Consider the following 26,283-nt stretch of genomic DNA (forward strand, 5'->3'; position numbering starts at 1 on the left):
AAGAAACGAATTGGCTCCGACAACAACACGGCTGTTGAGACTCGCACTTCTCACAAATGGTCGACAGTCATGACTCAGTGAGAGATTTACACAGGATATACTTCATTTCTGATATATTCATTTGTAAAATGTTACACATTGTTCCTTTAAGTTATTAATGGACAGATTACTCTCCTACACCCCTGTCTTAAGAAATGGATCATTAAGGATTTTTTGCAAAGCATGTTCATCTTTTAATGTCACTACTAAAAAAAAACAATGGTTTACTATGTTTTGTCTTAAGGTGCATCATCTATATTTGATCTTGATTAAAACATAAATGAAACCTCAAACAGCCAAGAATGATTCACTAGTTAAACTCAAAATACTTCCTCTACATCTGGCCAATCTCCAGTCTTAACTGTCAAAATGCAAAATGCCATAATTAGATCGTCAACAATCAAGTCATCTGTTGACTGAGATAGGATGTCAAAACTATTCTCTAAGATAAGGTTGAAAATATATACAGCTGTGGTGATCTGAATTAAATCTGTGTCCTCTTTACACCTGGAAGTCAGATATGGTGACAAGAAACCATTTAAAAATTGAAGGAATACACAATGTCAACCTTCCAAATGTTTTTAGTGACTTCTTCAGACTTTTCTGATATGATGCCCCTCCTTAAAGAATCTCTCTCTCTCTCTCTCTCTCTCTCTCTCTCTCTCTCTCTCTCTGGAAACAATAGTGTCATTACTGAGGACGATGTAAGAGATCATCTTAAATACGTTAACATTAGAAATGTTTTATAAGGAGAAACATGTTTTAAAAAGGCTATAAAATGAGCAAAATAATTGATTAAAATTTTAATTGGTACATAAGCAGCCTTTTTTCTACATGACCATTTTCAACTTGGGACTTATGGTCAAGGACCCGCGTCCTAGAGCAAGCAAAGCACCATCAAGCTACTCCATAAGAAGCTCAACACAAACTAATTTTTGAAAAACAATGAACTGGTCTGTAAATCAATTATTCTCAATAACAAAATGAGTTTGACTTAATCTGGAAATGTCATTTACAATCAAACAAGATGATCATTAGTACCATGCAGGCGGAGTAGACCAAGGCTAGTCACTCTAGGCCTCTCTGTACAATAACATTATTTTTCACAAATGAAATATTGATTTATATTACAGTCCTCATCATTCCATTCCCCCACTCCTGACGCACGGTGCCAGAACTCAACACAGTCCTGGTTCTTCCCATTATGGCTGTTAGGCTGACCTTTACCCCAGAACCTGCCGGACAAAGAAAAAATCCAAAGCTCTAAAGTGAGACTACACGTTGGTTTATCATGGGTCAGTGATGTCAAAAAGCTTTTAATTTTGGAAAATAAGAGATCAGTGTTTTATTACGCTGTGGTCATTGGAGTTCCATCGACCCATTTCCACTGCCCCTCAACTCCTTCATCAGTCAGACCAAACCAAACTTCTTTGTCACTTTCATACAAGCTATTGGTGAAATTCTACAAGGAAAAAGACAAACAATACAGTTACAATACAATTACAGATACACACAGTAATCAATTAGGCTTATTGAAATGTGTAATGTATGAAAAGAGTACAGATCAAATAAACAACTACCTGGTGAACAAAGTGTAAAATGTATTTGGATCCTCTCAGATTTTTGTAGACAGAAAAAGAGCTTAAACCGTGAACAGTGGACTTAAATTTGTGGGGTTGACAAAGACTCTGAGTTTGGTGTGTATAAACTGTTTCTTATTTCACTGCTGCCAAGTAGCCAAAGCAGCAGTCTTTGCTGCTCTTAGGGCATCTTAATGGGATTTATACTGCAGCTTGATGTTCCATAAAGAGCGCAATTAAGTTCAAATCGCACCTGAGGAGAAAACATCTCCATATTGATTTTGGATTGTACAAAGGTGTCGTTGTTATTTTTTATTCTAGCAAACAACTAGAATATTTCACACAAGCTATAGGGTAATGGGATCCACTTTGCACAGTATACAGCACCTAGGATTAAGTACTATAAGCATCCAACGTGAAAAACGTGAAAAACTCCCACAGAAATATTAATGGTTAGAGGTGATAAGAATGAGTTAGAATATGTGGAGTAGCAGCTCTGATGTCTTAGAACATATGGGCCTCAGATACAAATTCATCCATTATATTTATTTAGTTTGATACTTTTTTACATACTTGGCTTAATGACCATATTTATTTTGGTTACACTATTTTCAGAAGTAGCCATTAGTTGGCTTAGCTACTTCTAGCCATTGATTTTTTCTATAGTTATTCTGAGTCTATCTCCAGTAGAGCTTAATAGCCTTCTTTACTCTCATTATAGCTTTGAAAACATTTTGTCCAAAACATCCTTATGGAGGAAGAAGACCTAAACCAAGACCTGTGGAGCTGAGGAGAGTGGGATATAACCAAAAAGGATTCCTTTTAATAATATGCACTTTTTTCTACATCATTTATATAAAAATACCAACTTGCTAAGCTTAAACTAACTAATATGCGTTTATAAAAATGAATAGGGTGATGTAGCTCAGTGGGTTATCTCACAAATGGAATTTCGGGGATCGATACCCAGCTCCTACATCCACACGTGTCCTTGGGAAAGACACTGAACCATGAAATTTTCTTGAGTGGCATGGCTAATGGTGTGTGAATATGTATGAATGGGATAAGTTAATACTGATGGACACTAACAAATCAACATCTGTCATCAGTGTGTGAATGTGACATGTGTGAAAGCAGCCTTTAGGAGACTAGAAGACTAGAAAATAGTTAAATAAGTCAACAATCCTTGACCACTTACAAGTGCACATACATACAGATAAAATGAAATGCAGACAAACAAACCATTTTCTCTTGACTTTTGATGACAGTCAGATCTGCTCCCATGCTTTGGCAGTGTTGTCTGGCCAGATTCCAGGATTTCTTCACAACAGAAGTGAAGTAGCAGCTGTTCTCGTATTTCCTCCAGCCATTGTTACATTTCTTTCCTGGAAATCGAAGGGGAATTATTGATCAATGAAAAACATGTCCCATAAATCAATCAATCAATCATTATTTTTGAATAGCATCAATTCATAATTGTTATCTTGAGACGCTTTACTAAATAGCATGTGGGATAATATGCAGGCAGGATTTATATTCCAATCGTGTTAAAAATAATTGATTGAAAAAAATACTTTTGTTAAATTGTCAGGATTTGAATATGTTTCAGACTTGGTTCTTGGCAAGTATCATTAAGTCAGTATTAGGGAATTGGACCTGTCACCCTTCATCGTTGAGAAACATGGATTTGGGTTTTGGAAGGTTCATAACTAAAGTGTGTGGATGGGGCTCATTGAATGTGTGGTGAAAATATACTGTACACTATATGAAGTTTGGTTTGCCTTGCTGCTAGTAGAACAAGAAACTTCTTTGCTCTGGTCAAATTGTTTTTGTTCTGATTAGTTGATAAAGTAAGAGGTTGGGAAAATCACTTTCAACTTGTTCTCTTAAATCAGGGCTCAAACGTTTCTGTTTGAGTACAACACCATGTCTGTCATTAGAGACAATTTGCCTGCTTTGCTTCGTTCTACTTGCACATTTTTTTAAAAGTAGAAACACTGCCTCTTTTTATTTGTAATCAATAAATGTTTAATCAGTGACTATTTATTTAAAAAGTAATCTAAATCTGTTTTTACCTCACCTCAGTTCCCTTTCTAAGAACAGTTTAATATAGTGTTCATATGTACGTGTGTACACATTTCTATTGATGCTCCCGTATACATGTTCTTGCACATTTGATCATGCACATATGTCTAGTTTGTGTAAATGGTGTATGCATTCTGCAGATATTTTGTATTTCTTAAATGGACAAACAAAATAATATTTTATGAAATGTTTCAAATGCTTTTGGTGTTGGTAAATAGACTGGACTCTTTTTACACTTTCACACCACATGTCACACCCACCCATTCACACACTGATGGTAGTGGTTGCTGTGTAGTATCATCCATCAGAAGTAACCAATCACATTCATACACCACCACTGAAGTAGTGGGAGCAATTCAGGGTTAAGTGTCTTGCCCAAGGAAACATCAGACATGTTGCCCAGCTGGGGATTGAACCCTTGACCTTCTGATTGAGAGGTAACAACTCTATCAACTGAGCCACAGCTGCCCACTGTGGAGTTCTTTGAATTGCCTTTGGTCTTGCAGTGTGCAGGCCAAATAAACCTGCCTTGCTTTGCCTCTCGTGTCTCTAAATGTATTATATAAATTGGAATAAAAAAGTTATAACCCATTTTAAGGTGGGTTTGTTATATACTGCACGATGATTGGTCAAACAATGGTAACAGCCTGCTATCTCTCTGCTGTGATGTAAAAAAAAGTCTACACATGCTCTTTTTGTAAAGTGTCTTGAGATCAAATTTGTTGGGAATAGGTGCTCTAGACAAATAAAAAATGATCGGTAAAGATGAGTTACAAGGTTTGTAATCTAAGTAAAAGTGCTTTCTGACTAGAGAGCACACTGCTTCTGATAAGAGATGAATTCACATGCTTCTTGTTTGCCTTTGGTCAGATTCGGAGTATTTTCTGCCTACCTACGAAGGTAGCATTCAGTCTCTCGACTTCCCCCCGCAGCTGGTCTCTTTCAGCAGTCAGATTGTTGTTTCTCTCCTGCATTCTTCGTCTCTCTTGTATTTCAATTTCACACGTGGTTTCAAAATCCCGTTGCTCCTTCTCATGTGTGCCGTAGCCTTTTTCCAACTCACTTACTGATTTCTTAAATATGGCAGCAGTGTTCTGCAGAATGGCTTTGTCTTCTGTCAGGAATTGGAGACTGCTTGCTATCTTGTCTTTTTCTTTGGAAGTGAAGTTGTATCTTTCTTGCAAATGTTGGACGTCCTTCAACAGGTTGTTGTAACTGGACTGCAGCTCACCTCTTGATCTGCTCACATTATTGATTTTATTTTGCAGATTGTCCCTTTCTTTAGTCACAGAGTCATAACTGTCACGTAGCTCGTTTTTGAGTTTGAGCAGGACATCATATTGTTTCTGTAACAAGTCTTTGTTTTTAGACAGGGCATTGTTGATAGTCTGCAGCTGCTCTTTACTGGCACTTAACGCTTCTGCCTCTCGGCTTAAACCATCATGACTTGCCTCTAACTGACTTTGACTAAGTCGAAGTTGGTTTGTTTCTTCAGTCAGTAAATTGTTACTGAATCGCAGCTTGTTTGACTTTACTTCTTCGTCAGTGTTCCTTATCATCAATTCATGTCGATTGGCCTCTATATCCCTTTTCTGTTTTTGCACTGTCGTGAGTTTCTCCTGTAGATTCTCTTTGGCTTTACTCATGGTGGTCAGTTTGTTCTGTTGATCTTTTTCTACTTTTTGATCTGCCAAAGATAAATAATATATTAAATCAATGCTTAAGAAACTTTTAAAACATTTCACAATTCACATAGAAAAACAAGGAGGGTGACTCACGGTGAACACTCTGACCTATGAGTCCAGCCAGTAGGAGAGCACACAGCAGGGCGAGGCACAGTGTCGCAACTCGGATAGGGTTGTTTCTCAATGCATGGACTGAACGACACCAAGAGTGGAAACAGAAACTTAAAATTCAAGAAGTGTGATGAGGAACTGGACATTATGTGCTTCATTTGCAATAAAATATTGAGACAAAAGCTTTCCAGCAAAAAGAGCTGACATATCAAAAGTAATTTTAGATTTATACAAGAGTGAACATCCATTTTTATTTGTCATTATTTTAGAGATCGTAATACAATTCAGTATTACCAACGTCAATCACATAGTAGTAGTATTTCTAAGTTTTGACCAACCAGAAGAAATGTAAATCTTCTTCAAATAGTTGCTAGATCATTTTTAACTTGGGTCACATGATGGAGTTAAAATATCATCACAATTTATAGAGTTGTATGTAGACGCTTCTTTATATAGCAGATGTAATTGAACATATTAATGCAAAAACAAAAACTCCTTTGACTCCTAACCCTAACCCTAACCCGATATGACCTCAAATCAATATGATGATTAATTGAACTTTTACCTCAATAACGATTGATGAACGATTATTTGTTTTCTGCCCTCATAGTTCACTGACGAGGTCTCTACTGTGAACGTGCTCAACTATTAAAGCTGGGATATGTTTTCTAATGAAATGTGGATTTCTGATGATGATTTTGTGGTGATTTATTTAATATTTGGAACTGAGATCAAAGCATCGCTTGAAATGAAAATGACACATTTTCATTTTAAAGTAGAAGTCAACTTCTATAAAAAAAAGAAAATAAATAATTTCCATTTCTTGCAAACAGTTTTTCCATAGTGTTTACATTTGACTTCTTTTTGTTTGGTGTCGTCTTCCCTAAAGACAAAATGTGTCCAAATGACGGACGTTGCTTCCATGTTGCGGATTGGACATGTCGTCACATGACTCTGTCCTGAAAATAATCCAATTAATCGACACGGGCAAGTTACGTCGGTTAGAGTTTCTGAATGTCGGTTTTCGATTCATTTTCGATTATTTGTCCAGCCCTACCTTTGATCAGGGATTTGCAGCATTAACCTTAGAGGCCAGATACAGGGAAAATAGTAATCAGACATGTGACACTATGTTTGTAATCATCTTTCTGACAGTTGAATGAATGTCCCTGCGTAGTGTTATGACGTGATGAGGTACTTAAGCATTTAAAAATGAGAGGTGAAGATCATAAGATTATACACTTGTGGCAAAGAATGTACTAAATCTTGAATGGAAAACAGGTGACTGTGATTTTCTGAGCGAGAGAAATTAAAGTGTAAAAAAGTTTGACACGATGACCTGCTCTCCCTTCTAATTCTCAACTGATGAGTGCAAGCTCAATATTCATTCTTCTTCAAGCTTTGTTTTGGTATCCACTAATTCATGACGGAAACATCTGACTCTTAAGATGAAATATCAAGTCGTAACAAGGTTTCCAGTAGGTGAACCTGCGGAAGGATCATTACCGGTTGAGATCCCCGAGGCCGCGTGGCCCCTCGGTGCTGGCGGCGGATCGTCACTCAAAAACTCTCCCTAAAAATATGCTGAAAGCGAAAAGCTCTCTTCAGTGTCAGTGTTTTGTTTGTCCATTCCAGGCTTCTGTAGAACATGCTTCCTCTGTAGGTTTCAGGGCTCATTCTTAGGAATCAAAAAAATAACTTGTTTTATTGTAAAATACTTCTATGAATGAGGCATTATTTGAATGTAATACCCCATTACTGCCAATAGATTACTGCCTGAGATATTACACACTGGTGTTATGTTTTTTTTTTCATTCTGAAGTCTTCTGATAAGGGCAGTTAAACTGCATTGGATCTTTAGCACTTTGGATCTAAGGGTAGCAGATAGTTCCCAAATGATTGTTTTATCATGTTACAACAAGCAAACCTTTTATTTTGGAATGACATTTACATTTTATTACCTGAATACTGAAGCTTTCTGCCATCTCCAATAAGTTTTGTGTAGCCATTATCACTGTTGTCACTGACCAAGTTTGCCACTGAAGAGGCGTGGTGGTCAGCATCCTCCATGAGCTTTGAAAAAAAAAGTATCATTAGCTTCTCACACAGCGGCAGAGAGTTTCCGTAATGATATTAGTTAATCAATCCCTTTCCAATGACTTCCCAAAGCTATCTTCACCCTTTAAAAGAGGATCTTTTGTTTTACAGTTCTTGAATGCATGAATTTATGATTAAAGAGAATAAAATACCTCTGCTTGAAGAGATGACAGCACAGTCAAACGGTTTGAAATGTGAAGGAACTGAGATTGAAGCTGTCTCAGGAGGTAAAATCCATTTTATTTCCACTTGAAGTGCACTACTACTGTACTATAAGCTACACTTACTTTAAATCCTTGTGAATGTACGTTACATACTTCTGCAGGGGGGAAAGGAACTAAGGAGTGGTCAGCAGGCGGAGCGAGGGAGAGAGCCTCCCTTGAAACTGATTTTGTCAGTAATATTTGTTTGAGGAGGGATATGTTGTAATCAACTCCACATTACCTGGGTCAACTGATTTCAACCCCGTCAATTGATTATTGGGTTTTCATTGCCAAACAATATTTGTAGTATTGTTGCCTAAACTTACTTATTTTCTTGTAAAATCATACAAGAAAAGCTAAACTCATGTTTTGCACTTGAATAAAACTTAAAACCCTGTATTCTTAGGTGATGAGGGTATGAAGACCATTATTTAAACTCAAGGGAAATAAAGCAGAAATATTCTGTGTAATCAGATATTTGAAAACTATTTGCCAATTTCTTAAAAGGGAACCCATGAAAATATATAAGGAAGAACTGATTTCACAATACACAGAAATGCTGAACATGCTATTTTCATCATTTAAAAATGGGCTGATACAGCAAAATAGATACTGGGCTTGAAACTTTATTTTCGATAGCATTGCAATAAATAAAGCCTTAAAATACATTATGCTCTTGTTACTAAACTAAATGCATTCCTCTAAAATGTTCTGAGTTGTTCTGATGCGTGCGATTTATTTTCCTTAAACCACATCCATTAAATTAATTAAAACACTGAACAGATTTCCTGACAACAACAATGCAGCTAGACTTATCCTGAGCTGCTGATGTTCACGCTGACTGGAACGTACATGGCTGATCAACTGTCTGGCTTTTGGATAACTCTTAATGTCTGTGCCATATGATACCTATTAAACCTGATGGTGGTTAATGACATTGAATAAAACCAATAAATGTTTACCAATGCTAAAAAAAATGTGTGATATATTTATGAAGCAATATCAGTATAAGTTGTTGAGACACACTTGAAATACGATTTACAGTTTTTGCAGAAATATTCTTGAGAGCTGCATCCCCTCCCTCTATACCTCCAGCCTCTGCTAGTTCATTGAAGCCATCATCTCTACCACAGGTGTGAGAAAAAGTTGAGGAGGACCGCAGAAGCAGACCCAGAGAAACACCGCAGGAGGAGGTAAGTTGCAAATCTTTAGTAACTAATTAAAAAAAGCAATCCTTTGCAAGCAGAACCTAAGACTATGATCGCTCTTGATGCAGAACTGCAGTACACAAACTAAAAACCTTACTTATTGGTAGTAAGTCTAAGACAAAGATAACATAGATCAACTTCTGTCTGGGTAAAAGGCTACATGCTACTAAAACGGATGAGCTCCTGTACAGGTGTGTTTTCAGCAAGGAGTCCTATAATAATAACCAGATGGCTCAGAGGTGTGTTGCTCCAATGAAAGGAAACTGGGATAGACAGAAACAAAACAAAACAACTCTGGTCTTTCTCAATTCACTCGTGTCTCCTGGCTTCCCTCACTCATGTTGTAGCTCCTCCCAGTGAGGGATTTCATGTAAAAGGGAGAGGCAAGGAAGAGCTGCAAGGACATCTTACCAGGAGGGGGAACCACTGCCTAACATAATAGAGCACAAAGAATCATCTGAGCCACATTTTCATTGTCATTTCAGACAAATTAACCCAACATCAACACGTTTGGGAACGCTACTTATTTTTATTTATTTTTTTAGCTCTTCCTAAAGTAGTACTTGTCACTTTCAAGTTTCTTTGTGTTAATTAATGTCTTACAAGCCAATTATAAATTAACTTATAGTTTAATTAACACTCAAGAAGTCTTATTAATGTTAATAAGAATCTTATTGATGTTTATGATGGTATATAAAGTGTTAATACATTTCTAATAAGAGTCTATAAGTGTCTTACAAGACATAATTAAAGTGTTAATTATTCCTATATTAACACTTATATAGTCTTATTTGTGTTAATAAGAATCTAATAAGGTCTTATAAGTGACTTATAAGTGACCTATTACCTGTTATTAATGCTTATTACAAGCACCTTAATATAAAGTGTTACCAAAATATCTGAAAAGAGGAGCTGGCAAAAGTCAGAGAGGATGGACTTTTCTCATCATTGGGGGGTTTGTAGACAGACTAGGGACATATATTAGTGTTTGGAAAAAATTATAAAATTAATTTTGAATAATATTTGATGAAACAAAACCTGGTAATTCTGATTTCTTGTACAGTAGGTGGGGAAAACATGTTAGATGGTCTAACAATAGGTGTAATGTGTGTAAAATGTTGACATATATTCATGTAAGTTATATTTTACAAGAAGTGTCAGTGATGCTCCTACACAGCAGTCTGGCCAAAGTGGGAGTTCACCGCCTGCCTGTTTGAGTGGGTGGGGCAGAAAGATTGAGACAGACAGAAACATCTACACAAAGCAGGGTGACAGAGGGTGTGTGTGTGCGTGCGTGTGTTCCCACTATTTCTGTCAAACAATGAAACAATGAATTCTGCTTTGCTGTTTCCAGAGAAGATGAACACAAAAATAGGATCCATATCACTTAGAGTCCAATAGTTACGCTTAACAACATTAATCAAAATAGTAAATGTATTTGTGCATTTCATTTTGCAAATGTATTTTACCAAGATTTCTTCCCTGGTCATAGACACCACTTCAACAACTTTGTGTCAAACTGTTGTCAGACAGGCAGGAGGTTAAAAATGGAATCATTCTCTCTGCATAAAGCCCGTGCCTGCCGCCTGTCTCAGAGCTGGGCAGCTGGAGCTCAAGTATGATGGAGCCAAGAAAACATGTAGGATGCACGAAAGATTAGAGAGATTTAAGGAATTACAGCAAAGAAGACATTTCAAACAGATCCTAAGATTGTGAGCAAAATGTTTTTATTGTTTTGATGAATCATCATTAAAATATCCCAACATATTTGGTAACGGTAAATAGTTTTCAAATGATTGACGTATCATTGAGGTCCTTATAACTGAATGATTAAAACAGAAAAATTCAACATATAGACTACACCTAATGTAATGGTGTTTATGAAGAAGAGAATGGAGTTACATTTTTAAGATTAAGTATAATGTACAGCAAGAGAGGAAAGTCACCAGAAATTAAACAGTTTATGTAAATGAGTTGGCTACCGCTTTGATTTTGATTGTTCTTCCCAGAAGATTGGAACCTAAAATAGACTGATGACAAAATCAACTGAAAATGTTTCAGCTTCAGAGGCTGAGTAATCATTCCTTATTATGGTCCCTAGTATTAGTCAAGATCCGAAAACATAAATACTACACTTCCCATAATGCAACACAACAACGTCTGTTATAAGAAAGACCTTTTCCTGTCCCCGCATCTTTAAATCCAACCCATACAGATTTGTTTTAAACTTTAAAAAGAGCCGGAAAGAACATTACATTGTGTGTGTTCACCCTTTCTGATCTCACAAGAAGCACTAGCCAAACACTACAGGGACATTAAAAAGAAAAACATGTGAAGAAATCATTCAAAAGATATATTTGACCATGTTTGCTAGCTGAGTTTAAGCTGCTCCATCAAAAGTACTCTTTGCATAAGCATTAAAGGCAGGGTTGGTCATTTTTGGAAACTAGCATGATTTTGAAAGTAGCAATCCCTCAGTGCTTCGTCTACACCCCCTCCCCTCTGTGCTCACTCAAAAGCCACGCCCCCTCACTTACATGCACGAGCGCCGTTGCTCCAGAGAAGGACTTCAGCTTATTGCTTGCATTGTGTAGAAACTACGTCGTCTCATGTCTCATTGAGTGGTAAGTAAACACTAAACTTTTACAACTGACAAAGGCCCACGACAAACTCAAAGTTTAAACTCCGTCATCGGTGACACACTTTGTGTTTGGGCTGGTGAACACAAGGGGTAGAGAACAGGCAGGGAGACAGGGAAGCATGATTGGTTCATTAAATTGGTACCTCGTGGCAGACATTGGTCGAGGTCTTTACAGGCTTAAAACTGCTACAGATGACAGATTATCTTCGTTCCTTTTTCAGAGCACATGAGTTATTAATTTCTGTCAGGACCTAAAGACAATTTCAACCTAAATCTTAAAAAGTGTATCTGGAGAAAATGACCAACCCTGCCTTTATTCTGGTGATTAAACTTTAAAACATGTGGAAACTCCATCCTCCACATGTGGGTAAAGCACAAACAAATGTCATCCTTTATTAGTTATGTAGAAATATGATTAATTCATACAGTAATCACACACTTCAATTGGACTCTCAGTCCCCTATTAACCAAGCAGTTTGCTCTAAACAACCTACATCCATCTGTATCAACGCCAGCTCCACACAGGCCATCTGCTAACTCAATAGTACATTACTCATTGCACACCACTCTATGAATGTTGTGTTTCATTCTGTGCAAACGATCACATGATTTCTCCTAACGTTAACATTAAATTTCACAGATAAAATATTGTACTATCTTACAGTTCTCATCATTCCATTTACCCTTTCCTGATGCTTGGTGCCAGAATTCAACACAGTCCTGGTTCCTCCCGCTATGGCTATTAGGCTGACCATTACCCCAGAACCTGCAGGACAATGCGATACAAGCAAAATGAAAATATGCATAGCTATATTCTTTGGTGCAGGATGTCAAGAATGTCGAATTCTTGTTTATTTGTTGTGTTTTTTGGCAAATACAAGATATGAGAGTGTTTTATTACGTTGTAGTCATTGGTGTGCCATCCACCCATTCCCACTTCCCCTCAACTCCTTGATCGGTCAGGCCAATCCAAAGTTCTTGGTTACTTCCATACAAACCATTGACGAATCTCTAATAGAAAAAAAGACATGAAATTTAAAGAGGTTCTTTACACATGAAGTCTTAACAGGTCACATAAAGGAAATGGGGAAGTGGATGCTGACATTTGAGCCATTTGTCCGTGTCAGCCTGGTAGACGAGCTGCTGTGGTCAAACAAGTAAGAGACTCAATAAAAAGAGGGGGCAAGAACAATCATGTCACAGACTTGAAACATTTTTTGAGATTGTTTTGCAGGGGATATGCTTTAAAGCAAAACATGAATGCATGCTAAAGCGATCACATTACACTGAGGTGCCGGATTCTGTGTTCATGCAGCATGTTTTTTTCCTTTCTAGTTTGGATTTGTGTTTGACATAATAGTTGTGTTTCAAATGGGATTAATAAATCAAATGTTGTGAAAACGTGACGTATGCACTAGTAAGTCAGGTAAAAACATGCCCATAATGGGAAATGACATTGTTTCTATGGAGTTCTGTTTTGTTTTGGTAAGATGGTGTGCAAATGATCTTCCTCTCAATGTTTTCTTCAGCATACTCATTCTGCAAAAGTAGAAAAGTAGTGTAGAGGCATGTTCCTGGGTTTGGGGGAATGGCTTTGGATAATTCATAATGCAGATCACACTTTCTGGTTGCTGCCTGCTTTGATTCGTACCCAAAGTTCCCAAAGCTTTGATGTGTATGAGCTTTCAAAAGAGCAATCGACCTCTAATACAAATCCATATAATCCATGTTTCTTTTAGGTTTATTTTGCATTACGACATGCTGAGGCTGTCTTAGCTTGAGTTCACACTACATCTTGTCTTAGTTGGGGAGAAGTGAAATGAAACAGTATGGTTGCAGTTCTGATGAGGTGATGTAAACTGCAGAGGTAGAATTCATGGTTAATCCCGTTATAATGAAAATACAAATGTGTGAAGCTCAACAAATATGCCCACAAAAAGCACAGTGATTGGGCTTTTGTCATAATGATTGTGCTGGCACACTTAAACATAAAGGTAATGCACAGATAAAAACTAACCATTTCTTCTTGGCTTGTGATGATTGCCAGTTCTGCTCCCTTGTTTTGGCAGTATTCTCTGGCTAGAGTCCATGTTTTCTTGACAACAGAAGTGAAGAAGCAGCTGGACTCAAATTTCCTCCAGCCCATTTTGCATGCCGTTTCTGAAAATTGAGGAGAATTACCAAACCCCTTGATATAACTGTGATAAGAACTATCTATAATATGTGTAAAGACTACATTTTGATTAATCCTTAATCCTTAATCCTCTGTGCCTAATTATAATAATAATAATGGTAACTGCAGATAAATCAGAGTTACAGTATCTGTTCTTAGTTTGTTTCTGTTCTGATCATTAACTTACATAACTCTTTCACATCATCCTAAATCAAGTTTAAGTTCACTTCAGATCTTTTCTTCCTACAATGACGTTGAAAGTCTTCTTTCAAATGGTTTATATTTGTTCTAAAGAGCAGAATAGTAGGGAGGCTTTACAACTTCTTCCTCTGAGTGTTTATCTGAGTACTCAATCTAGAGTAAAGCAAGTGCAGTCCTATTTGTTTAAAAAGAAAGACATTCAATAAATAACTGGTCAATAGAAACATTTAGTCATTTGAAACATGCTTGAAATGTGCTGTGAGTCAGTGCCTGAAATTTTTTTTTGCTTACTGTCAAGGGTTGCGTTCAGACTGTCCACCCCAATTTGCAGCAGGGATCTTTCTTCGGTCAGGTCTTCATTCATTTTCTGCAATCTCTCTCTTTCTTTAGTTTGATTATTACATTCAAACTCAGTGTAGTTTGACATCGCTTTCCCAAATTTTTGTGTCAAAAGATCTTCTTGTATTTTAAGAGTGTCGCATTCTTCCTTCAGCTTGAGGACTTCATCCAGCAGGTTTTGGTGACTGCTCGCTGCCTCGTCTTTTTCATAGGCAGTGAAATTGTGTCTTTCTTGCAAATGTTCTACTTCTTCAATGAGTTTCATGTAGCTCGTTCGAAGCTCACCTTTTGTTCTGCTTACATTATGGAATACATCCTGCAAATTGTCCCTTTCTTTAGTCACCGAGTCATAACTCACATGTAGCTCATTTTTGCGTTTGAGGACGAGATCAAATTGCATTTGTAACAAGTCTTTGTCTTTAAACAAGGCATTTTTGGTAGTCTGCAACTGGTCTATACTGGCTTTTAGCTGTTCCACCTCTTTTTTTAAACCATCATGACTGGCCTGTAACTGACTTTGACTAAGTTGAAGTTGTTTTTTTTCTTCAGTCAGTAAATTGTTATTGGTCTGCAGCTGGTCTTTCCTTCTTAAGAAGTAATTGTTCGTCATCTCCAAATCATTTCGAATGGTCTCAAGATCCCTTTTCTGTCTTTGCTCGACCTTCAGTTGGTCCTGTAGATCCTCTTTGGCTTTACTCATGGTTGTTAGCTTGTTCTGTTGATCTTGTTCTACTTTTTGATCTGCCAAAGATAAAAAAAAGGATTAAATAAACAATATTACAACAACACAAGGAAACTTTAAAGCATTTCACATTTCTGATAGAAAAAAAGCAGGGTGACTCACAGTGAACACTCTGACCTATGATTCCAGCCAACAGGAGAGCACACAGCAGGGCGAGGCACAGTGTCGCAACTCGTATAGGGTTGTTTCTCAATGCATGAACTGAACGACACCAAGAGTGGAAACAAAAACTTAAAATTCAGGAAGTGTGATGAGGAACTGGATATTATGTGCTTCATTTGCAATACTGAAACAATGTAATTCACCAACATAAATCACATTATTTGTGTTACTTTTGACCAACTAAAGGACATGTGGCTCTGTCTATTTATTTTTTTACTTGGGCCCGAGATGAGCTGGTTGAGCTGATGGATGTGTAGATGGATGCATGTGTGGATGGATGGATGGATGGTAGGATGGATGGATGGATGGATGGATGTGTGTGTGGCTGGATGGATGTGTGAATGGATGGATGGATGGATGCATGTGTGGATGGATGTTTGGAAGGATGGATGGATGGATGGATGGATGTGTGGATGGTTGGATGGAAGGATGGATGGATGGATGGATGGATGGATGTGTGGATGGATGGACGAAGGATTGATAGATGGATGGATGGATGGATGGATGGATGGATGGATGAAAGGATGGATGTTTGGATGGATGGATGAATGGATGTTTGGATGGCTGGATGGATGGATGGCTGGATAGATGTGTGAATGGATTGATTGATGGATGGATGGATGGATGGATGGATGTGTGTGTGGATGGATGGACTAAGGATTGATAGATGGATGGATGGATGGATGAAGGATGGATGTTTGGAAGGATGGATGGATGGATGGATGGATGGATGGATGTTTGGATGGATGGATGGATGGATGGATGAAAGGATGGATGTTTGGATGGATGGATGGATGGATGGATGGATGGATGGATGGAAGGATGGATGGATGGATGTGTGGATGGATGGACGAAGGATTGATAGATGGATGGATGGATGAAGGATTGATAGATGGATGGATGGATGGATGGATGGATGGATGGATGGATGGAAGGATGGATGTTTGGAAGGATGGATGGATGGATGGATGTTTGGAAGGATGGATGGATGTTTGGATGGATGGCTGGATGGATGTGTGGATGGATGTTTGGGTAGATGGATTGATGTGTGGATGTTTGGATGGATGGATGGATGATGGATGTTTGGATGGATGTTTGGATGGATGGATGGATGGATGTTTGGATGGATGGATGTTTGGATGGATGTTTTGATGGATGGATGGATGGATGGATGTTTGGATGCATGTGTGGATGGATGGATGGTAGGATGGATGGATGGATGGATCGATGAATGTGTGTGTGGATGGATGGACTAAGGATTGATAGATGGATGGATGGATGGATGAAGGATGGATGCTTGGAAGGATGGATGGATGGATGGATGGATGGATGGATGGCTGGATGGATGTTTGGATGGATGGATGGATGGATGGATGTGTGGATGGATGGATGGAAGGATGGATGGATGGATGGATGGATGTGTGGATGGATGGACGAAGGATTGATAGATGGATGGATGGATGGATGGATAGATGGATGAAAGGATGGATGGATGGATGGCTGGATGGATGGATGTATGGATGGATAGATGTGTGGATGGATGTTTGGAAGGATGGATGGATGGATGGATGGATGGATGGATGATGTGTGGATGGATGGATGGATGGATGGATGTGTGGAAGGATGGATGGATGTTTGGATGGATGGCTGGATGGATGGATGGATGTTTGGATGGATGTTTGGATGGATGTGTGGATGGATGGATGGATGGATGGAACTTTGTCAGACAAAGGTTGAAAGCAGCTGCACTTGCAACATATTAAATAAAGTGAAGATGTAAAATGTGCAAACAAATAATCAGAGGCCTTCAACATACTAGTGATGTGAAAAGCAGTTCTTTTCAGTGTACTGAATCAGTAGAATCAGTTCAGTAAAGTGATTCGTTCAAAAGATTCGTTCACTGAATCGTTCAGTACTTCTCTGCAGCTCTGTCTGTGAATCAGAATTTAATAAGCTGAAACACGGCCGAACGTTTAGTTCTGCTCGCGATCTTACTGAGAACAGCCGGTGGTGAATAATAAACCAATGAGCTGAGAATTTAGTTGGATAAAGCTACAGTTTGCAAACTGAAAGCTGCTAAAACAATCACGTTTATTTTCCCCGACCGTTCTGTTCAGTACGTTCAGTACACAAATCACTCACTGACTGAGAGGAAGAGAGTGACTCGGAGGCGGACTCTCAGTTCGTTCAGTGATTCACGTCGGAGCTCTCGTTCAGTTCGTTCACTAAACGAGAGCTGCGCTCTTCCTCTCAGTTCGTTCAGTGATTCACGTCGGAGCTCCTGTTCAGTTCGTTCAGTGAACGAACTGAACGGGAGCTCCGCCTCCGAGTCATTCTCTTCCTCTCAGTTCGTTCAGTGAACGTGAACGAGCGAGACTGCGAGTCACCAGCCTCAGTCACACACACACACACACACACACACACACATGAGAGGGAGAAGTAGGGGCGGGCTTTAGCGACACACAGAGCTCCCGACCGACTCCGTCCTGTTGGTTCAGTCAGTATGTATCACTGACATGAAAGGAGAGGGAGGGCGGGCTTTGAGTGACTCTTGCGGTCTGGAGAGAGAGACACGAGACGGGAGAGAGGAGAGTGCAACTGAAGTTGAGAAATGAACGACTCTTTTCAGTCAGTGATTCAGTTCAGTTCGTTCACCCAGATGATTCGTTCGTTTTGAACGAATCGTTCATGACCGACACATCACTACAACATACTTTGGATTTGGAATTCACCTCTATATTCATATTTAGGTTTGACTGGTGTACAAAAGACTGCTTTGGTCTGACCTTGTTAAAATTCAGAACCCTGTATCTCAGGTTTGATGGTAATAGTTCACATTCACTGTTTAGAGTGTGCATGGAGATAATGCTGTTAGTCAGCCTTAACATGTTTGTATTGTAGGCTAATTCAGAAAGTCTCTGGAGTGGCTGGCCTACAATATTTGGGCAGACTTTTAATCGGTGGAGCAGTGTAGACTTTAAAGTAGTGGAAAGACACATTTTTAAATGCCCCAAAATATGCCAGTCGGCAGAAAAAATAAACTTTATGCAGTTAAATTCGATGTGGTCTTAATTAAAAGGTCAATAATTACACCCAAATATAAGGTTACAATCTTTTCCATGATTAATTACAATATGGCCTTTATGCCTTACATTAACGCACACTATACGCACACAGTATTTTCTGTTTACATGCATTCTGTGAGGAGTTTAATGGAAGTAATTTTCACATGCACAAGTGCACAGCTCTTCAATTGCAACTTTTGCAACATATTTTTAACTGTGTTTCAGATTTGTATCGTATTCCATTAAAGTTGTTAGCAGGAGCACTGCTGTTTCTTATAGCTTATAGCTGGTGTACCGAGATGAAATTCGTCTTTATTAAAAGTGAGAAGCACAGCTGAACTCACAAAACCCTCTGGAACCCAAGCATTATACATGATAGCATATGAGATGTCTTTATTTACACATATTATTATTAATATTAATATTATTAACAAATGAACTTTACCTGAATTACGAAGCTTGCTGCCATCCAAAAAAGGTTGCTTGTAGTCAATTTTGCTGTTGTCACATTCAAAGTTTGTCACAGTAGAGGCTTGGTACTTAACCGCCATCTTTGCATCCTTCATGAGCTGGAGTCTTACAAAAAAACACAGTAGCATTAGTTCCTGACAGTTTACCATTTAACTGTAATGTTTCTAGAGAATGGATCCAATGTTGATAACTTCCCCCTTATTTATTCTTCTCTTCTACCATCCCTCCAGAAAGATCCTATGCTGAAGACTTTTATAGTTACTTTACCAAATGATACACATCTGCATGCCTTAATATAACTAGTAAAAGATATATACAATAAAATAAATGAAATATATACTTTACTTGTTCACAACTGCCTTAAATGTGACCTTCTCTGTTTAGCACTTCAATGTGTATATCTCATGAATGTAAAATATAAACAAAGTAGACTTACCTCTGGTTGTAGAGTTGACCATACAGTCAAATATTCAGATATTTAAAGAAATGGTGTTTTCAGCAGTCAGAAAGTAAAATACAGGCTAATGATTGGCTCCCTGTTACTTCACCCTGCAAAAGCAATGTTCTTATGCTAGAGGATCGGCAATGTGTGGCCAATGGAATAATTGGTCAGGAGGCGGAGCAAGAGCTTTCCTCGCAACCGGATTAGGCACTAAAATCAGAGTAAGCAGGATTCAATTGCAATTAATCTTAGGACAATCTTGGCCCTCCAAGATACATTTCAACCTCTGAAAGTGCAATCTTCTTTGTTCTGTCATTTACTTTGAGTACCTTTGGGGGGGGGGGGGGGGGTCATCATAAATTCCCTTGCACTAGATAAGACCAAATTGTTCATGTCTTGTTGAGGTAAAGAAAAAAACTAGCCAGTTCTTGAGGGTAAGAAGACTATGCATTTAAGATAATGGGCAATGAAGCAGATATAATTAGTGTAGTTTAGAGATTTTTCAAAGAGTAAAAATGACTATGTGTTGATTTCACAACAGTCACAGGAAACATTTAAGTGAATAAGAGGAAGAAGAGATTTCACAACACAAAAAAAATGCTTAACATGCAATTTTCATATCAGCAAACCGGGGGAAAGTTAGAACATACCTACTGATTTTGCAAAACGGGCAATAGGTTGATACATCTATTTTGTTTTGACTTGTACTGTTATCATAAAAAAAGCATTGTATCATTGATCAGAAAAGTGAATTGCATTACAAAAAATGTTGCTTTATTCTTAAAATTCAGTTTTTCCTCTAACAATTAACCTGTCTATCTTTTTTCCTGGTCAGTTTTCATTTGAGTATTTTTTGTGCAACTTAATTCAAAATCATGTGATTCATCTTTACTTTATAATAGTAGTAATAGTAGGAAGAAGTTAGAACAGCTACAGTAAAAGCCAACAACTAGCAGCATCTGTTGCAGAATTAGCAAGGCATCATGCTGGTAAAGGTTTTGGATAAGAGTTTCACTTCTGAAATACTGTCAGAAAAATAAAGGTTGATCATTTTGGTTCTATTTCATCATTGAAAAGGTGAAATGGGGCTTGACTACAAACGCTGCTGAAATGTCATGATTTTCCTCTGAGTACGTGAGCAGAAAAAAAAGAGCAGAACCCTGTATCTCAGGTTTGATGGTAATAGTTCACATTCACTGTTTAGAGTGTGCATGGAGATAATGCTGTTAGCCAGCCTTAACATGTTTGTATTGTAAGCTAATTCAGAAAGTCTCTGGAGTGGCTGGCCTACAATATTTGAGCAGACTTTTAATCGGTGGAGCAGTGTAGACTTTAAAGTAGTGGAAAGACACATGTACCATGTGGTGTTTAGACACATTGTTGTTGTTGTTTTTTTAAATGCCCCAAAATATGCCAGTCGGCAGAAAAAATAAACTTTATGCAGTTAAATTCGATGTGGTCTTAATTAAAAGGTCAATAATTACACCCAAATATAAGGTTACAATCTTTTCCATGATTAACTACAATATGGCCTTTATGCCTTACATTAACGCAAACTGGAGTATTTTCTGTTTACATGCATTCTGTGAGGAGTTTAATGGAAGTAATTTTCACATGCACAAGTGCACAGCTCTTCAATTGCAACTTTTGTACATTTTCTATTATATATTTTTTCCTGGTTAGTTTCCATTTGAGTATTTTTTGTGCAACTTAATTCAAAATCATGTGATTCATCTTTACTTTATAATAGCAGTAATAGTAGGAAGAAGTTAGAACAGCTAGAGAGTTGGGTTCAGCACTGAACATTTTTTGTCTCATACTAGCAGCAGTTCTTTCAAAAATAGTTTTCATAGAAGTCAAAGGATTGTTGCTGACATATGGATACGATTCTTTAATTTATTTAAATTAAATGATCTGGAAATGTCAGCCTGATGCTGAGGAATGCTTGAACGCTGTCACAAAGGAACAAGATGAAGTGGCACAGAAAGATGGGAAAACAGAGACTAAATACTCGAGGGGAGTGAAGACAACTAGACACAGGGGAGACATGGGCGGGAGGGGAGGAAGCAAATGATCTGAAAAGAGACACAGGGCAAGTATCAAAGTAAACATGAAACAGGAGAATAACTAATAAAAAAAGGAACGTTACTACCCTGGAGATGTGACAGGAAAACTATGAATGATGAAATGATTCTCTAGCAAAACAGATTGTATAAAACACCAAGATGAGGTTTATACAATTATCTCAGTGACCTTATATCTGTAAAGCACTATCACTAACTGGTTTGTGGACTCAACCATAAAACCTCACGTTGGAATGTGATCACAATGAAAAGACTTGAAGCAAGAGACTGAGACCAAACACTCAATGGAAAACTGTTCAATGTGTTAACACACCCACTGAGAATTACTCTCAATGTCTTGTGAAAACACATGCTATCTGACTCATGTTTTGCAGTCTCCTCCTGCTGGCAATGAAAAAGAATGCAGGTCTAAGGCCTTTCCAATCTGACTTCACAGATTACATGCAGGATCCATTATTTTTAAAGCTAGGTCAGAACATTTCAGGCTCTTCTGCATTCCTTTTTTTTTTCCTTGAATCTGTTGCTTGGTAATATTGAAACTTCATTGATTGAATTCTAATCTTTATTTAGTCTCAATGAGATCAAGACAGATCAAGAGAGATGAGTATTAAACATAAACAAAAGCAAATACAAATAGATCATCAAACTTGAAAAGGTTCTTATAGTGCTTCTTATCACACACATAAAATACTGGATGCCTTTGGCCCATTAATGCAAGTCTATATCCTCTACATCAGTGCTTCCCAAAGTGTGGGCCGTGTGGGCCCTGGTGGGCCGTGTGGGTACTGCAGGTGGGCTGCGAAAAGCCCAAGTATAAAAATAAAAGAAATATCACAATAATGATGATTTACCATGAGTCAACCCTTTCAGTGATTAGTAAGGCGTGTCATGACTATTCATGGACATACTGTTTAGTAAACTTTTGTGTCTATCTTGCCATAATATCATGTTGTCATGTCCAATAATTTACCCTAACTGAAAGTTATACATGTAGTCATAAAACATTTTCTTATAATGGGCCCTGGACTAATTTTGTATTTCAAAGCGGGCCACGGCAGTCTTAAGTTTGGGAAAGGCTGCTCTAGGTGTTTTAAGGACTACTCTGCTGAACTGATATTTTGCACATCCATGCTATAGTGATAATGACGGACCCTGTAGAAAATCCTTTCCACTAAGGACAGTCTCGCACCAGGTGTGACATACCCATTGGTGATGCCCACACATTGAAAGCCCAGGCGCTTATAGAGCTGGTGGGCAGCGTGTGCGTACGCTGTGGTTCCCAGGACAACAGTAGAGTACTTGTGGGATACAGCGAACTCCAGGACCTTTCTTCCAAGTGCGACCCCAACTCCACACCATCGAAACCTCCGGTCAACAGACATCCGCTGCAACTCGACAGCACCTCCTGACTTCAGCTGGCTGACTGCTGCTACAACACCCACCACTTTGCCTTCCAGCACTGCTACCCAAAGACGGGAGTCTGAGGTGGGGGGGCAAGAGCACAGCAAGAGCATGATGAAGAAAGGTTGTGAAATCTTGTAATGGGAAAGTCATACAGTTCAAAACATATTCATTCATGTATTTCCACAGTGGTCAGAGCATTAAAAGATAGATGGCCTCTCAGTTTATCATAATCTCTTTAATACAGTAACTGAAAGCCTCAGTAACGGCTTCTGTAACAATAACATTAGTTGTTTTAACTGGTTTGGCATGTATTTCTGATGAAATATGAATAATGCATATGTATTAACAGTATCTCCATTAATTAATGCATTAACTAAGGTGTTCCAGTCATCAGGAGTTTTTCAGGAAAACAATTGCACCAAAATGACTTTGTTATTTAAAAGTCCTAAAGACATTGCTCTGCTTTATTTGAGACTCCAATACTGGGAATCCAGCAGATTGGTCAGTTTTTTGTCTTGTCCCTTAAATTGAACACTTGCCTGTGAAGATATCATGAACATCATAAACATCCCTTATTAACTCGTGATGACTGAGACATCTTAGGAGCAATATGTACATCAGAGCATCACAGGAGCAATATGTATGATATACTGTACACTGAATTTAATCATAAAATGACCTTACATATCAGACATTAAGGAAACATTCGATGTTGAAGTTTCTCTGTCAACAGTGCAGCAGCCAGTATGTCCTCCTTCTAACTTTTGATTTCAGTCCGTAATATTGTGTATTTGTGTTAAGGAGAACGACCGGACACATTTGGAAAATGGAGAGAGGTTAGAAAGCAGAAAAGTTTCAAGACCCATGCAGAGCTGGCTAAACACTGAAGCTTCAATGTCTGTGTCATGGGAACCTGGGTGCACATGCACTCTAGGGAGGAGGACTCACAACAGGCAAAAAGCTGTTTTTACAGCATAAATTAACATGTTTACAGCCTGGCACAAAAAAACAAATATGTCTGATTAGTTATTGTCATCACTGGCACACACTGTACTGGGGGTGATAGTTTTTAAAGGGCTCCGTTATGATTTTATGAACAATACGGGTTATCCATAGTTAGGCGCGTAGCTGACATGATTGACAGGTGGGCGACATGTAACAATTCTTCAAGAGGCTTAAGACCCGCCTCAGCTCCGCCTCCAAGCCTGTTGTTAGATTGACTGAAAAATATTGTGAGACAGCATTTCCAGCATGGCTGCTGCTGCCAATGAGCCTCCAAAGCCTCCTGCAGTAACAGATGGCTGACGTCACTCAGGCTTCAAACATTAATATTTACAATCTATGATTGCTCTTTTAATTAATGTATAAAGATAATGTTAATACACTACCGATACTGTATATCATCATGAATACTTGCATTAATTCATGATTAATTCATGCTTAAGTCATGCTTAATTCATTAATGTATGTATTCATGATGATCTGTGGACCCTTATCTAAAGTGTTATCTTATTTCTCTATCCATTATGAAACAACATCTTGACAGAAAAAGTGACCAAAAAAACGTGTGTTTACTGGGATGAAATGTAAATCTTTTACCTCATCATCAATTTCTGTTTTTCTAAACAACTTTTGTTGTAAGATTTTGATCTTGTAATTTCCAACATTACAGTAATTGACAAAGACATATTTAATTATCATCATTCTTTGTCACTGACAAAGTCTGTACTCTATTACATACATAAAAAACATGTCACTAAATCAAATCCAAAAAGAAGCTGGTCCTATCAACCTCCTCGATTGTTTACACTTTTTTAGAGTGAGGATACACTGCTATTATGAAATTTAGATTTTTGTCTTGTTTTCTAACATTAATTTTATAATTCATTCATCAAGACATAGGATGTGATACAGAAAGTTTTGGCTTACTGGAAACATACACCCTGTAATGAATGGCTATGCTCTTGCACTGCTTTAAACTTGCTGTAGTGTTTTCACACTTTGGTCTTGAATCTGGTTTAAACTATTCTGGGTCTTTGGCTGTGCAGGATTATATTGGATTCAGAAACATTGTGTTAAGAAGGTCATGTTTATGCAATGCTGACTCTGTCAGGCAGTAAATGAAGAATCAAGGTCATATGATATGTTGGGTGCTCCAATTCTATCATATGCATCAGCAGTGTAAGGAGCTCATGTTTGATGGGATACTATAGTTTAAGTTTGAAGTAGAAAGTAAAAAGTACAGTGTGAATTCTGAAATGTATACCTGATGATTTCATGTAGAACCCTTCCATGTCTCCCATGTCTCTGCTAATGGCACGCTCGAGGTAACCATGGATCACACGTCTGCTGTAAAAGTAGCGTCCACACAGACAAAGTGCAGGGAGGAGTGCTATCACCCACCAACACATGGTGATGACAGAACAAATAACTGCCAGAGAAAAGGCATGGACAGATGTGTTACTGTAGAGAAAACATATTGTTCCTGTATATTTCTCTGCTGCTACAGAACAGAGTTGATACATTTGGACAGTGTTAACACATGAAAACAATACAACAAACAAAAGAGAGCATGTTTTTTTTTATCTGTCAATGAACGATAAAAGATATAAAGAACATTCAATCTCCTGATCTCTAGCAAGTTTCCAAATCATCAACCCTTTAAATCAGTGTGGCTCTACCACCTTGGGTTGTTTCCAAAGAAGTAATCACTTACACTGAACTATACCATATGTGTATTACTCTTACTTGTCATAGAAGTGTAGAGTAGGATACTCTCCGGGTGATGTCTTAAGCCTTTGAAGGCAGTGTCTGGTACCATCTCCATCAGTCCTTCAGAAAAGATCCGCTGCACTTCTGCTTTGTCTGCCGGCTTAAACTCACGCACAACCACAGTCTGTGTTCTATATGGAGATTTTTGGAGACCCTTTTCTGTTCCTTTGTCCTCCATATTAAATTTAAAAAATGGTGGTAATAAGGGGATGATGGTAAAGAACAAGTAACTTTAAGACAACCCGTGAAAACTACTTTGACCAATAATTGTGTTTCCAGTTCTGCAAGTTTTCACTTTCATCTCTGTTTTGCAGCTTTTTGTCAGAGCATTTATCAACAAGTGTCCCCACAGATAAGTTTCTTAACTCATTCTGAGGCGACACACACCCTCTTATCAGTTCCATATAGGGGTTTACTGATAGGCTTTATGCAGGAGCTTGAGGTGGGGCGAGGGGTTAATCTTCTCAAAAACAATGTGTCTTACTACAAAGTTGTCTTATGAGGATGTTACCAGCTGTTCTGTCTTGTAAATGTTAACTTCTAGCCAATCAATATTAAGAAATGATCTGGGTTTGCACAGACTTTGAGAACATCTGGAAAGCTGTGGGTTAAGCTAGCTGTTGGAAGTGATGTGGTTAGTATACACTGTACCTCTTACTGAAAAACTAGCTGCTTGGTTAGATACACTTTGTTTTTGATTGGAACATAGACATTACAATAAAACATTGTGACATGCAGGTGTTGTGGCTCTTAAGGTGCTTTCGGCACTTCACATGAAG

At 38.1% G+C, this 26,283-nt stretch overlaps 2 protein-coding genes across 2 annotated transcripts; both read right to left on the bottom strand.

The window, feature by feature from the left end:
* Positions 1 to 1,135: 1,135 nt before the first annotated feature.
* On the bottom strand, positions 1,136 to 19,398 carry LOC109989799 (uncharacterized). Its single transcript, XM_020641673.3, has 14 exons — positions 19,239 to 19,398; positions 18,777 to 18,907; positions 15,207 to 15,305; positions 14,315 to 15,103; positions 13,667 to 13,809; positions 12,551 to 12,660; positions 12,280 to 12,415; positions 7,750 to 7,812; positions 7,462 to 7,573; positions 5,483 to 5,581; positions 4,597 to 5,391; positions 2,862 to 3,004; positions 1,392 to 1,501; positions 1,136 to 1,274 (listed from the first exon to the last, which is right to left on the bottom strand). Exons 2-14 carry the CDS (start codon positions 18,895 to 18,897, stop codon positions 1,136 to 1,138), a joined length of 2,859 nt encoding a protein of 952 aa, XP_020497329.2. The 5' UTR covers positions 18,898 to 18,907; positions 19,239 to 19,398.
* A 1,645-nt stretch (positions 19,399 to 21,043) lies between these two features.
* LOC109989803 (N-acetylaspartate synthetase-like) lies at positions 21,044 to 25,807 on the bottom strand. Its single transcript, XM_020641679.2, has 3 exons — positions 25,481 to 25,807; positions 24,999 to 25,163; positions 21,044 to 22,808 (listed from the first exon to the last, which is right to left on the bottom strand). Exons 1-3 carry the CDS (start codon positions 25,680 to 25,682, stop codon positions 22,426 to 22,428), a joined length of 750 nt encoding a protein of 249 aa, XP_020497335.1. The 5' UTR covers positions 25,683 to 25,807; the 3' UTR covers positions 21,044 to 22,425.
* Between the last annotated feature and the right edge of the window lie 476 nt (positions 25,808 to 26,283).

The sequence above is a fragment of the Labrus bergylta genome, chromosome 1, assembly GCF_963930695.1.
Source record: "Labrus bergylta chromosome 1, fLabBer1.1, whole genome shotgun sequence".
In the NCBI taxonomy this organism is placed as follows: Eukaryota; Metazoa; Chordata; class Actinopteri; order Labriformes; family Labridae; genus Labrus; species Labrus bergylta.